At 40.9% G+C, this 13523-nt stretch overlaps 1 protein-coding gene across 3 annotated transcripts in view; it reads right to left on the bottom strand.

Annotated features, from left to right (window-relative positions):
• Positions 1–13523, bottom strand: part of MRTFA (myocardin related transcription factor A) — a 97462-nt gene that overhangs the window by 19336 nt on the left and 64603 nt on the right. For 2 of the 3 annotated variants that reach the window (XM_074871099.1, XM_074871101.1), the window contains one exon: positions 11468–11533. In XM_074871099.1, the coding sequence (XP_074727200.1) occupies positions 11468–11474 (7 nt within the window). In that variant the 5' untranslated portion in view covers positions 11475–11533. Of the gene's footprint in view, positions 1–11467; positions 11550–13523 lie in introns of those variants that run through there. The other variant, XM_074871100.1, reaches the window with a different exon arrangement.

Raw genomic sequence — 13523 nt, 5'->3', positions numbered from 1 at the left:
AGCTTTTATAGAGCTAAATGATAATTAAATAACACTTCTCAGTTATATGTCCCAGCCAGTTTTCCTTTGTGTACATAAAATACATAACATGTTCGCTTGTGCTTGGCTCACAAGCCATGAAAAGTCTCCAGTCCTCTTCTAGAGGATAGCTAGATAGCTAGAGTTGCTATCTAGCCATACATAACAAAATGTAGAAACTCTGCATTTTTCTTTGGGTTTGTTCTGTATTTCTCAGTTTATCCACATATTGAGAGTCCCAATCCTGTCCTCACAGCCCACTAACCTGCAAGTTTAATAAATATGCACAGTTCCCTTGATTACATCAAATTACTGAAAATATGGAATAGTATCAGACACTGACCTTCTCCCTCCCCACCCAAAAGGTCCTGCTCAACACATCCTCCCAGTCTGACACCAAGCCTTTATTTCAATACTGTTCTCTCACCACTTGCATACGCAGCCTCGAGTTGTCGCAGCTTGCTTACAAAAACGCCGGGCAAGCCTGTGACAAGCACCCTACTAAACCCAAGAAGTGCAAAAAGACATTTAACACCCTGACTTCCTGGAGAGGCGGTTCAACAAATATTTAGTCTGGTGGTAGGTCCATCTTAAGCAATAACCTCTTTTTCCCTTCCCTCATGTCCCATGCATTTCTGCCTTGCAGTTGATTCTCCAATTGTACTCGTACCACACAGGGAGCTGTACCAGGGAACTGTCACCATAAAGTAATTCCAGCACCTCTGCATGGCACTCGCCCCTCCCCAAAAAGAGGTACTAGTTAACTCAGTTCAAATCCTTGACCTAGCTAACTGTGTGGTCAGCTTTGCCAGCAAAACTTTTAGTGAGCCCCGACAAGAACAGAGGTGATGCCAAAGAAAAAAAACAAACTGGCCAAACTACAATGGTATTATTAGGTGTTGAGAACTTTTGTTTTCCATTGTATGCAGAAAAAAATTCCTTTATATTTCTCTTCTACTACTACTACTGCTGAGATATTTGAGAATGCAGAAGTAGCTTCTGCAATGCCCAATATCAGTTAGGTATACCTTTTGACTGCCTTTCTGATTTTGTTTCTACATGATATGTGTATGGTATTTCACCATCAATATACTGCAGTGACACTTTCTGCCCTCATTCCTGTAGCTAGGCCTGGGACAAAGCATGTTAGCACTCAGTTATGCTGACAAAACCGTTTGTAGACTCAGATCACAGCTGTTTTGAGAGAGTTATTTTAACCTGGATTGGTATGCTGGTTTACAGCACAGCTCCACAAAGAATAGTGTCAGCAAAACTGAGCAAAAACTGCGCTGCCAGACAAAGTCAGAAATGAGAGGCTAGGTTTAAGGCCAGTGCTGCAGCAGGAGCCCCCATGCTGCTGAACCACAGCCACGGTGTCTTCAGATTGCCCCACCCACTTTAGGAAAACAGCCTGATGTTACAAATGGCTGAACAAGCACTTAAAATGCCTAGTGATAGAAGGGGCAATAGCATCACTGATAGGGTTTGGGACAGCACAGTCCAGCAAGTGCCCTTCACTGAGTTGTACATACTTTTGTCCCACTTGGACAACCATCTGGCAATTTGCAACATCTACTGTTAGGAGAATGAGCTTTACCCCTCACCTTTACATGACTGACAGGAGGATGTGATTTTCCTACCACAGATGGGCTGGCTAGCAAAGATCTAATCAAATTCCTACCACATACATCCTAGTTTTTTAGTCTCTCTGTTACTTGTTGCAGAGCATTTTGATGCTTCATCACCAGAATTCCTGAAGCGTTAGTATCTTTGTGGTCACTCTCTTAGCTACCATGAGAAATTTCCCTGGAGATCAATGATGCAACTGCTTTGTGTCTCCACCCTGCTTCAGAAATGTCTGCAGCTATACATTGCAACTACTGTCCTTCCATCTGACCCCACAAAGCTAAGCAGCAGCACACAGGACCATCTACAATGATGCACACCTTCCCATACAACGCACAGAGATGGAAGTTGCTAATCTTCACTTCAAAGCGATGTATTAATTGCTATGAAATAGGGACCAAAACTGCAATGCATGAGTTCAGTGTCCCCTCAGTCCAAGATGCATTATGAAGATGGCAATGTGTGAATGAAGGGAGATGCTGCTGCAAAGCATCAAACTGGTGCTGCTATAAACAGACTGAATCAAGGCCCAGGAATTAACCCCAAATCTCCAGTATAACAGCAAAGACAAAAAGCTGTGTAAAATAGTTCCAACATTTCTGTTCAGGGTTTACCCTGCAGTGTACAAAAGCAAATTTTAGCCTTGCAAAGCTTTCAAAGATAATCATATGCAGATCTTCAAGTTCCTGTTATCTAGTGTGAGAAATCAGTAGAATCAGAACCAAATTCAGTCACTCTAAGAATGAAACACAACAGGGGAAGGGGACCGACCCAGCTGCTGAGAAAGAGAAGTCAAAATATCTGTACACCCTGCATTCACTTACACAGCCGACAGAAGACACCAAGGTTTGCAAGGATCTAAAAGGGAAGAAAGAAAGGCAAAAGGGTTTTCACAGGTCCTCATAGCTCAAGTTTCTAGGAGGAGAGGCAGCAAAACCTTCTGCAATCAGTAGGATCACAACTGGAGGCTATCAGACATGCAGGCTGATAGAGGAGAGATGGCACATGAGCTTTCCTTGGCCATAGTATCTAGCTCATCATAGACAACAATATTTGAACTGCAAATCACTGGGTCAGACAACATGCAATGTTTGTAGAAAGGCTACAGCTAAATTCAAAACACTGTGTCAAGAATTCTGCTCTTTAGTTAGATCAGTTCCTGAGGGAAAGGTAAAATCTTCCTTTGCTATGACAAAGAGAGGCTTGTATCATATCCAAACCCAACCTCAGACATGCTGACTTAATTCAGAACAGCAGAAGGCCTTCTGCTGCAGCTATTCACCCCTGCTCTCAGCCAAATTCTAGTTTCTCTCTCTTGTTTACTATGCTTTCGTAAAAAGATGAGATAAAGTGCTGCAAATAGGCTCGATGACTTCCTCTGTCGGTTCAGGGTGGGGCTCCCACCCCATAGCATTTCGTGTGTAGCATTTAGTTTGAGACACAAAACTTGAACCACAGAGCAAGGCAGTTGGCACTTTCTTCCTCCCTTCATCTTCACCCCACTTCCAAAAAGCATTTCTCATAGCATGGAAGAAAAAAGTATTCAAAAACCGGGTCACATGTACAGAAGGAGCTGTTATCTTGCTAGTGGGACAGTATCAAAGAGAAGTATGCTGTAGAAATATGAAAAGGAGATGAGGAATACACAGGTGAGAGAAGGGAGATCTCCATCAACACCCTTTTCTCCTTACACAGCTCCAGAGAGTTTCACATCCGGTACACAGACCTGATCAGACTTGAGAATTCTTGCTGATTTCATACCCCTGCCATTGGTAAGAGCCCTTGGATTGAGGCTAAGATCTGAGTATCAAGTTAAGGATAAGAAAAGAAGCCACAAATGGTAAATTGTGATTATTCAAACCCCAAAACATATAGACTCAGAAAATGCAAAATTAAGATTGACCTAAAAAAACCAACCCAAATATTTTTATGAAGGGGAGAAACACACCTCCGGCACCCAAACAAATGCAGCTTTACTCTTCAGTGACACTGTTCAATAACAATGTCATTGTGATTAAAGAATTTTAAGTGTTTCTAGTCTCAAACAGAAGAAAGGCTGGAGAAATGTTCTTCCCCATGTTGTTACTGTTGCCAGCACTGCCAAAGCATGGAGTTACAGTTACAGTGCTACAGCTTTACCAAGTCTTCCCTATTACCAAGCCAATCCATAGAGGTGGCACAGAAGATGGCAGCCACGTTAGCTAGATTGTTTAGTGAGGCTCAGGCTGTTGTGGAAGCCAGAGCTAAGTAAGTCCTGCCTCCCTTACATCCTACCTTATAGAGACACCCCTCCTCCTGCATCAACACTCATGAGCCTGCACAGTGTACTGGCTCACGGAGCTGTTGTTCCCCAAAAAAGCCACTTTCCAGCTGGGCTTGCCCTGGTTGCACAAACATCTGCACAGGTAGGACTGTGGTACCCTGCCTCAGCTCAGATCAGCTGGTCACAGAGCCATGTACCAGCTGAGCTGCTTCCAACGTCTGAGCCAAGCACCTCTCCAGAGCCCATGTCCACAACTCAGCAAAACTGTCAGTAACTTTATTACAGCAGTATCTCCCTTACAATGCAGCTGAAATTTTTCATTAGTTTTAACTGTGCGAAAGGCCTGAAGTGTAGGTTTCTCACAGCAAACATACAAAATTATTGACAGAAAGGGCTAAGATTTTTCAACCCAACACTGAGTTAATTTAAACAGAAAGTTCATCCTCTTTAGAAGCAAAATGAAAATTGTCACCCATGGTAACAGTTATCAGATCTACGGGTGACTATGGCTACAGCTTTGTGTCACAGCACATTTACAGCAAATATAGATAATTTATAACCGACTTTGTCCATCACCATTAACTACTGGCATTCAAAAGACATTACCTAAATCCTGAAATGAAAAATAAAAAAGATAAAGCTTCATTACAGTTAGGATCATGCCACCTCCAAACTGAAGAGGAAAAGTCAGACAACAAATTTCTACTTGGAACCCTTTGATCCATGCATTCCTAGACCTGACTTCAAGCCTGCTTCTTGGATGGATAAACACCCTTTGCAAACTCTTCTGACAACTTTACAGAGTGCCCAGGCTCCAGGAGGTGTGGGGGCCATGAGAAGAAAAAGGAGAGACCATTCCCAGCCAACAGGTAAGAATGATCCCAAGACGGCTGTGGGAATATGAAGAGAAAAAAGCTGTATTACATACCAGATTTTACTCTCCTGAATTATTGTATTTCACTTGAAACTGGCAGAGTTAAATCTTTTATCATTGCAGGGGTCAAGGGCTAAATGCAGCCTATCAAACCCCTGAGCATGGCCTCTTCTTTCTTTCTACAACTTCAGAAAGGGCAAACAGCACATTTCCATTACTAACACAATGAACTTTCCTACTCCAACCAAGTCTTATTAATCACAGATGATATAAACACATGGAAAACAAACACAGACAGCTATCTAAAAATATAAACAAACCAGGTGCAGTTATGAGGCCCCTGATGATGAGGCTCTCAGCTTAAATGTATGGACTCCTTCTCCACACAAAGCCTCAAGGCTTTGAAATTGTGCTTTCAGAGAAGAGATCAAAGTCAAAGAACCAGCAAATAATTCCTGGGAGACAAGTGACAGGTAGGTGATCAAATTAAAGTAAAACCAGTTACAGATTTCTGTGCTACATGCCACAGACAGAAACACAGCTACAAATGTCCTCTACAGCTTTTGTTTGCTTTACGGTACCTGCTTAGTGTTCCAGCCTTACTCTCAGAGCATAACATCAAGTATATCAAAAGTCTGGCTGCAGCCTCTATATTTGAGGTCCCATTCTGTACACAACGAACCAGGAAATAACAAGGTTTCAGAGGTCAAAGGGAGTATTAAAAAATAGTTATTATTTTTAGATCTTAAAGACTTCACAGGCTTGGACATTTTATTAAACAAGTCTGGGAGTAAAAATATTTACAGTCCACACATTTGTTTTTAACTCCTTATCCTAAATGAAAGTAAATGAAAGTACAGTTTCAGCTTGTTTTGTGGAAAAAAAGTATGAAAGTGAAGCAGTCACCACTGGGCAGAAGAGCAGACACCAGATGGCAGGGAAGTAAAAATCTGTATTTTTGTTTTGTTACTATAAATATATTCCAAAATCTATAGGGAAGATCACTACAAAGACCTGATATGTAAACCAACAAGAGAACGACAGGAACACATTACGCAGCAGAGGTATGTAAAGCAGGAAGAGTTCTTTCAGGGTGTTAAAGCAATTGGTTTATCTGCAGTTCAAATATAACACACAACAATCTTGAAATGTCAACTGTGTAGCCACACTGCAACACTTCCAAATCAGTAAAACTCCATGTAGGCATAGTAGTTCATCTTCTATCCTAGCCTTTATGTAGAAGATAAAATATTGTTGAGATGTTAAGAATTGCACCTGAAGTTATCAGCATGACTGCAGAACAGCTCCTGCCATGAAAAATATTGGTCATGTAAATAACTGTGTATGTTCCAACAGCCTTCCTCTCCTTTCTTTAACATATATCAAAAGAAGCTCCTATTTCACAGTTAACAGTTAAACAATTTATAAAGTCAGGTCTTTTGGTTTTTGACAACATTTAATATGTTCTGCTGTAGCTATTGTTCGCAACAGGAACAAGAAGTTGACTATATCCTCAAAGGACAGGTCTCCTTCAACTACTGCCCCATACACTATATTGACAAGTTTCAGGTTTAAAACTGGCAGCTTAATAAGAAAATATGAACATGATTAAATACAGATCTATGCAATTAAGTTGGAAGTGCGTAATCTTCATCAACCAAATTACTTTTATAAAATTTAGGAGTGCTTAGACTATCAGGTGAAGGCTAAAGCAGCAATAACATTTTTAGCTACCCTACAGAAACACAAGTGTGGCTGTATGGCCAAATTTTGGGGTTGAGATGTTAAAGTCTAGAGACATGGTTTAACTTTAGAAACTCACAGGTGGCAAAAATTTTGCTTCCTGAAATCAATACCTCTTGTGATGGTAACAGTGCTGGATGCAGAAGACCAGTTATAAGGTTTGCCTACATGATGATCAACACTGATATGCCAAAGCATAACCCTGTGTTCTGTACCCTCAAATCACTAAGTGTCCCCAGTAAATGGCAACTCCTTTAGAATTTATTCTAAGCAATGTCTCACCCAAAAGCAAATACTGTATTTTAGTTTTATAACAAATATTACATTTTCTCCATTAACCTTATGGCTACAAAAAATGCAGCTAGTGATACTGAGAGGCCTAATGAAATTACAATCATTACACCGCCTGCTGTATTACAATCATTCCTAATCACGTGACATGTTGCAATTGAACTATAGCATGCTCCCCTGGTGTAGTCCAGAGATAAAATACACCCTCCTCAGGAGAGTCTAAAACCCAGCAGCACAAGATTCACAAATCTTGTATTCTGAAATATGCTCAAGAAACTAACAGGCTGCATGTCCAAGCAGAAAACTGCATCAGAGCATTGGTAATGCAGACCTATAGCGTGGAAACAGCTCAGCACCTGTAAAAATGGTCACATTAGAAAAACAGCACAAACTCCACCCTTTTTGGATTCTACATACATTCATGCATCCTGCATATACTGCATCCTGGAACACAAACATACAGTCAGGGTAGTTGGATGTGGGCACAAAAACTGGCAAACATCAGATACACTGAAGCAAAAAAGCAGCTCCTGGAAATTCTCTTGTACTGCAGCCACCTTCCTTTTAGCTTTCAGTCCAGATGATGCCCTTTTCAAAGGCTGCCTGTGTCATCTTTCAGATATTCACAAAGCAGTTCTATAGAGCAACAAAAGGCACATTCCCAGAAATTATTTTCAACTTATGTTTTGCCTGCTTAAGTGAATCTGATGGTCACAACAACAGCTTTCTTGCAGGACTGTGCCATATGACCTTGCATGCTTGCCTATATTTTGTGTTTGCAGCCAGAAGCCAAAGATCACAATCCTGACAGATAAAACAACAGGCATATGAAGCTTTAAACCTTGCAAAAGAGAAAAAGCGCAACATATTTTGCAAAGCAGAGTATTGCTACATTTGCCAAATGTCTTTCCCCTAAAAATTTTTGCTGTTTTAGTTGAAGATGCTTTCCACGCATCTTTCTACTCAGATGCACATTAACTACTGTTTTAAACATTCTTTTCAAGGGTGGAAAACTGGGTGTTTAATATTCCCCAAAAAAACCTTACAATAGCTGTAACCTTTAAATTCAACACTAAAAACTGACACCATCTGACTGTTCTTCTACAGCATGACAGAATTCAAAGAGTCGAGCACAGACAGCAGATTTTGTTTAGCTTGCATTTTATGAGATGAAAATCACCTCTACATAGCTACAAAAAAATGTAAGTAGCAAAAAAACTTGTCTATTTGCACTATCAGAAAATAGGCCAAAACCTGAATAAATATGAAAACGCAGTTCTTGTTTCTAGATACAGTCCTTCTAGCTCAAATCACAGGTATGTCAGATACAGATGAAGACTTGCTTCCCACCTCTTTTCTACGGGCAATTGAGAATTTTAATCTTCAGCTAATGAATACTAGCAAAACGTTACACAAAGCGGTAAGAGAAAAGCAAGAAGAATTAATGAAGCATAAAAGCCAATTATTTTGAATCCTCTGTCACTGCTTATAAATGCTTTATTTCTTACTACAATACACTAATCTTTTAGTGAAGCACAGCCCTTCTGTAGGTGGCTGGTGGGTTGGAAAGGTTATTCAAGCGAGATTAAGTGTACTTGGTAAAAAAATGTTGAAACATTTGCCTTTCGTCTCTACCATATAAACAAAATTCCACACGGGAACAAAGTAAGCAATTCCCAGCTCTGTTCTGAACAGGCAAAGCAAGAGTGGTGTGACTCTCACTCTCACTTTAATGTGACATAAATGTGTCTTCTCCCACTCCTCAGGTTTACAGTGTCCAAAAACCTTGGGTTGATGGAAGCCTGAAATAAAATTTCTCTTTTAGGGCACCAAGCTGAATCTAAACACCACGTAAGACTTATATTGCAGTCAGGAGAACCAAACATACCAAAGTGAGTTTGCACACTAGATAGCTTTTAATGTAAAACAAAAACTTTTACTTCTCCTACACTTGGTTCATGGATTTTTGCATGTTTGTTTGTCTACAAGATCCAGGAACTGATCTGTATTAAAGACTAATCTGAATGAACACATAGGATAGCATAGTAAGACCAAATCTGCACAGAAAAACAGTTGATGCTGAGGAACTGACATCCACACTCTATCTGTAAAGGTGAAACGGGAAATGTGGTGCCAGACAAGTTGTAGTCTGGTCCCATGGACTGAATGCATATTAGCTGTAGGCAGAATATTTTCCAGTTTACTTTCATCCCAATTTAATCCAACTCTCAAACTTCATTTCATGGTGCAAAGCAAGGTACAGTAGGCAGGTGCAATTAAGAGCTCTACTTCAAAAGCACCTTCCTGACACAAGCTATAATGGTAATGTATATACAACCACAACCACCGCAATTCTTTCAAAGAGTGTTAAGGCTCTCCAGATGGAAAATAAAGGCCAGAAGCCAACCAGCATTTCACATGGAAAGAGCACTCTGGTTCATTTAATTCAGCACCAAACCATCCTCCGGATTCCCACTCCTATAGTTTTGTTAAATCATCATAGAGAGCTATGTGGGGCCTGGTTCCTGACTAACAAACTGTGGGGCCCAGTATAGCCATGTCTAGTAGTAGATGACAGAGGAACATGATTAAGTACCTAAATGTTTTCACAGACAGGGGGTACAGGGCAGAGAGATGAAAGAATACAAGATACCTGCACACTCCCAGGAGTAAGTAAAAACATCTATTCTGAACTGCTGAAAGTAGAAGGTTTCAGCTGTCACGGCTCTGAGATGCCTCCAGGAGGAACTTTGCCCCTAGTCATCCTCTGTACTACTTACGTTAAAAACAGGACTTTTCCTTTAAGTATCACAATTTATCTCACATCTGATCTTCTCATTAAAAATGGCCCAGGCAAATAATGTTTTAAACATTTCCCTATGTGCGGTTATTTCCAGTTGGCAAGTACAGGTAAATGATACCATGACTTGAAGGGAACTAATTTTAAATCATGTTTAGAACAGATCTGCTAAGGTGGTTTCTCCATTGCAGAAAGGACCTTTTCATGTGTTGCTAGTATTTTCACAATATTTCACAGAGCATTCTTCTTTGGTTCGTCATAAAACTCACACGTAAGAGACATAAATGAAGCAATGAAGGGCTCAAGTCTGCAAAGACTAGTTATTTAAGCTATATTTTAAGCAAATTTAAGAATGACTAATTACTCTGGGTGCCTTACTTGCATTACTTGCAAGGGCCTCATTTTCAAAGGGCCCATAAAACAGACCCCTTTCAGGAATCACAAGTCTGGCCAACCACACTTTGAAGAAAGCCAGTACCGAACATAAGTTAATACAGTATTTGCATACATATCCACCTAAAGCAGGAGACCACAAAGAAGTCAGAAACATTTTCTTCTGGGAAGCATTAGTAAAAGGGCACAGTCACTGGGACACTAGTCTTTCATCCAAATGCAAGTAAGTGTGTTCTGTAGAAGCACATATATGAGTTCCCCAGGTAAAAATAAGAAGACAGGCATGATGTACTATGTCCAGATAGGACAATCTTTCCTTTTTGATCTGGTAATAGAATTTTAAGTAGGGGTCCCAGAAACATCTTGAGCATGTCACTGCCATCCAGCAAGCCACTTCAGCTGACAGAGTGCTGCTGACACGTTCTCTTCATTCAGAGAGCGAGCTGACAGCCTAACCTTAACGCCTTTAGCAAAGTCTAAGTCACATCACTGTGTCGTATTACAATGTGCATCCCAGAAATAGAAGGAATGAGAAACTCCTCATTACTACGCTATCTTCAAGTAAGGCTTGTGAAAGGGGGGGGGGGAAGTTTTTGAAAGAAGAAAACATACCCCCAATCCATTGCCCTTTACTAAAGCTGTTAAGTGACACTGAGAGGACCTCAAAAATAAAACATTCACTTCAAACTCGTTACCTGTAAGCCATCTATAGTTTGGAGGTACCAAAGCATGTCAAAACTACTTGTCAGGTATCTTTTTGCATTTGGGGGGGGGGGGGGGGGAAGGAGGGGAACAAAACAGAAAAATACCTTCTCCAACACTAACCCAACAGTGAATTCATTAAAGCTTGGCATTAGGGTATACCCTGATGTGTCCACCCAAAAAAGCAAAAGTTCTCTGGCTCCACAGATTTTGGGTTTCCCTGCATGAAGGGAATGGCTGATGTCCACAGGGCTCTTTCTACCTACAAACATAAAACAGGGCCCCTTGTTGCTTAACATCTTGTATGCACTGCCTGTCTTCAGTGGGTCTATGGAATATGTACATACAAAGTTACAACTGCCTCTGAGGTCTGGGGAGCTGACAAACAAGAACAGAAACTGCAGAGGCAGGAAGCCTGTTAAAAGAGTGATTACCAGCATGCATCAAGTATATAAGGCACTTCTAACATAGTATGTTCTCCAGAAGACTCCTGTGTACTGTGATCAAACACAAACATTGGCTTGGAGTACGGTTACACTTGGAGCCATTACTCTCTTCCTCAGTACCAGAGGTGGCCCTATATCTAGCGTTCCAACACGTCTGAAGGACCAAGTTGGGTGGGACAGGGTGGGGCTCTTCATATATGATGTTTTTAATGCAGAAACAGAGAATCTGATATTTCGAATCATACGTGAAACCATTCTCCACTCAAAAACATGCATAAATCACCAAGACAAAGAATTTAAGTGACACTTACGCGGCATGATCCCTTGGCTCACCAGCTCCTCCCTTGTTCGTCGCTGCTGGAGCTTCAACTGCAGCACTGCGTGACAGCAGAGAGAGGGAAGAGGAGGAAACCCATCAGTGCAAGAAACAACTGAAGAGACATTTTCAAACGCATCTTGTTTTCTTCTTTGGATGCCAAGACACTAGCGAGCAGCAGAACGAAAACACCCCCCCCCCTCCCACCCTGCTCCCCTGCCCCAGTGCAATTGCAGAAGTGGCCTTCAGCAGTCAGGTTTCCGTATTCTGCTGCGGGCAACAGGGAGAGGAAGTTGCGCAGGGTCTTGGCAGGGTGATAAAAATCCGCAAAGCCAGGCCTGTTTCTCAATTCTTTCTAGAGCACCAACTTCTTTCCAAACCATTAATATTCAAAAACAAAGAGAAACAGCGGCTGACAGTCCTTCAATAAATACACAGTGACACACCAGCTGCTAATGAATCCTGAAAACTCTAATTACCATGTGCAGATTAAATTGATATGACAAAATTATTGGTCATTACTCTAAATTACAAAGCTGATTTCCTTACTCAACTCAGAAATTCACCTTCAGACACGTCTCACAAAAGTGAAATATCATGGATATATCTAGAAGTGTCCTTGTTCCACAGCAAAAGGAATTCCTTATCACTAGGATTTTTCCTATTTATTTTAGCGTAAGAGAACATACACTTGACCTGTGTGAAAAGGAATTATCTTTTTTTATTTTTAATGCAGATCTCTGGAATAGTCATAATTTCCACATTTAGATTATAACAAGTTTCCCTTTAAACTATACAATCAAAGCAACATTCTAGAGATTGTTCTTACAGTCAAAGACAGCTTCCATATGAAGGGGACCTTTCAAAACTGAAGAAAAAAAAAATCACATGCACGTATGCACACACACATATAACAATTTAGGACAACCTGAGTGAGCATCAATAGATACTGAATCCCATCTGCAATCAAGCCCAAGCTCCTAAACTTTATTATAAAATGAATGGCATGGCATCTTCCCTGTTTTAATTTCAATTTCTTTGTCAAGCTCATGTCTGTTGTACAGTCCACATACGAGAAGTCCACACAAATGTAGTGGAACCACCAGAGAGCAAAACTGCTCTACAGTCTAACTATACAATCAACCCTTACGCTTCCTTTCTCAAGTACTTTCTTTGTCCAATACATTCATTTCATACATTATATCCAAATTTATACTGTACACTCTTTAAAGTAGGGATAAAAAATTTAGAAGATGCCACTTTGTCTACTTACACACATCATCACATTTTACCTGTTTCTTTCAACCTCCTATTTGCAGCTTGCACTTGACTAAGATACATCTTCCCATAAGGGTTCTGGTCTTCATATGAAGTTAACAAGAGATCCATCTCTTCCTTGGTTATTTGCACAGCGGCTAATCACCTTCATTTAAATGCACACTTAAATTTTCGCTTGGATTTGTCTAGCTTCCACTTCCATTGGCTCTTAATGTATCTTTCTTTGAAAGGTTTATGACAGTGAGAATATATTTCCTACCTGTGGAGATACTTCTGTGCGCACAGTGTGCAGCCAAGTTACCTCTCTTCTGTTTCTTAAACCAAACTAGGATTTCTTAATATATGCATCCTGGGCAGGAAACTACTTCCTTTAGTACGGGGAAGGGAGAGAGAGAGGGAGGGTGTAGAGAGCACCATGCTAATTCTGTGTGGAATCAGCCAAGAGCCAGAGTGAGGAGGAGGGAACACAGAGAGGAAGGAACAGGCCCTTCATTTGGCTGTGAAACTGCAAACAGAAGTGGTAGTCCCAGACTCTTCCTCCCACCCAGTGTGCAATCGCACTCCTACTTCTGTGCTAGCATGAGGGCTAATACAGTCTTATGGCTGGCCTGTTCACAGAGCTCTTCATTTGCTGGATTCCTTTTGAGGTGATCAAAACCCAAATCAGGTGATGACACATCTACACGAGCTCTTGATCTAACAGCTTGCTGCGACAGAGTCAAATCTCTTACTCCTCACATCATCTCTTACGTTTCCCTGACGGGTGGCTGGAC

The sequence above is a fragment of the Strix uralensis genome, chromosome 5, assembly GCF_047716275.1.
Source record: "Strix uralensis isolate ZFMK-TIS-50842 chromosome 5, bStrUra1, whole genome shotgun sequence".
Lineage (NCBI taxonomy): Eukaryota > Metazoa > Chordata > Aves > Strigiformes > Strigidae > Strix > Strix uralensis.
Note: the sequence above shows the minus strand (reverse complement) of the source record. Positions and strands in the feature narration are given on the sequence as shown.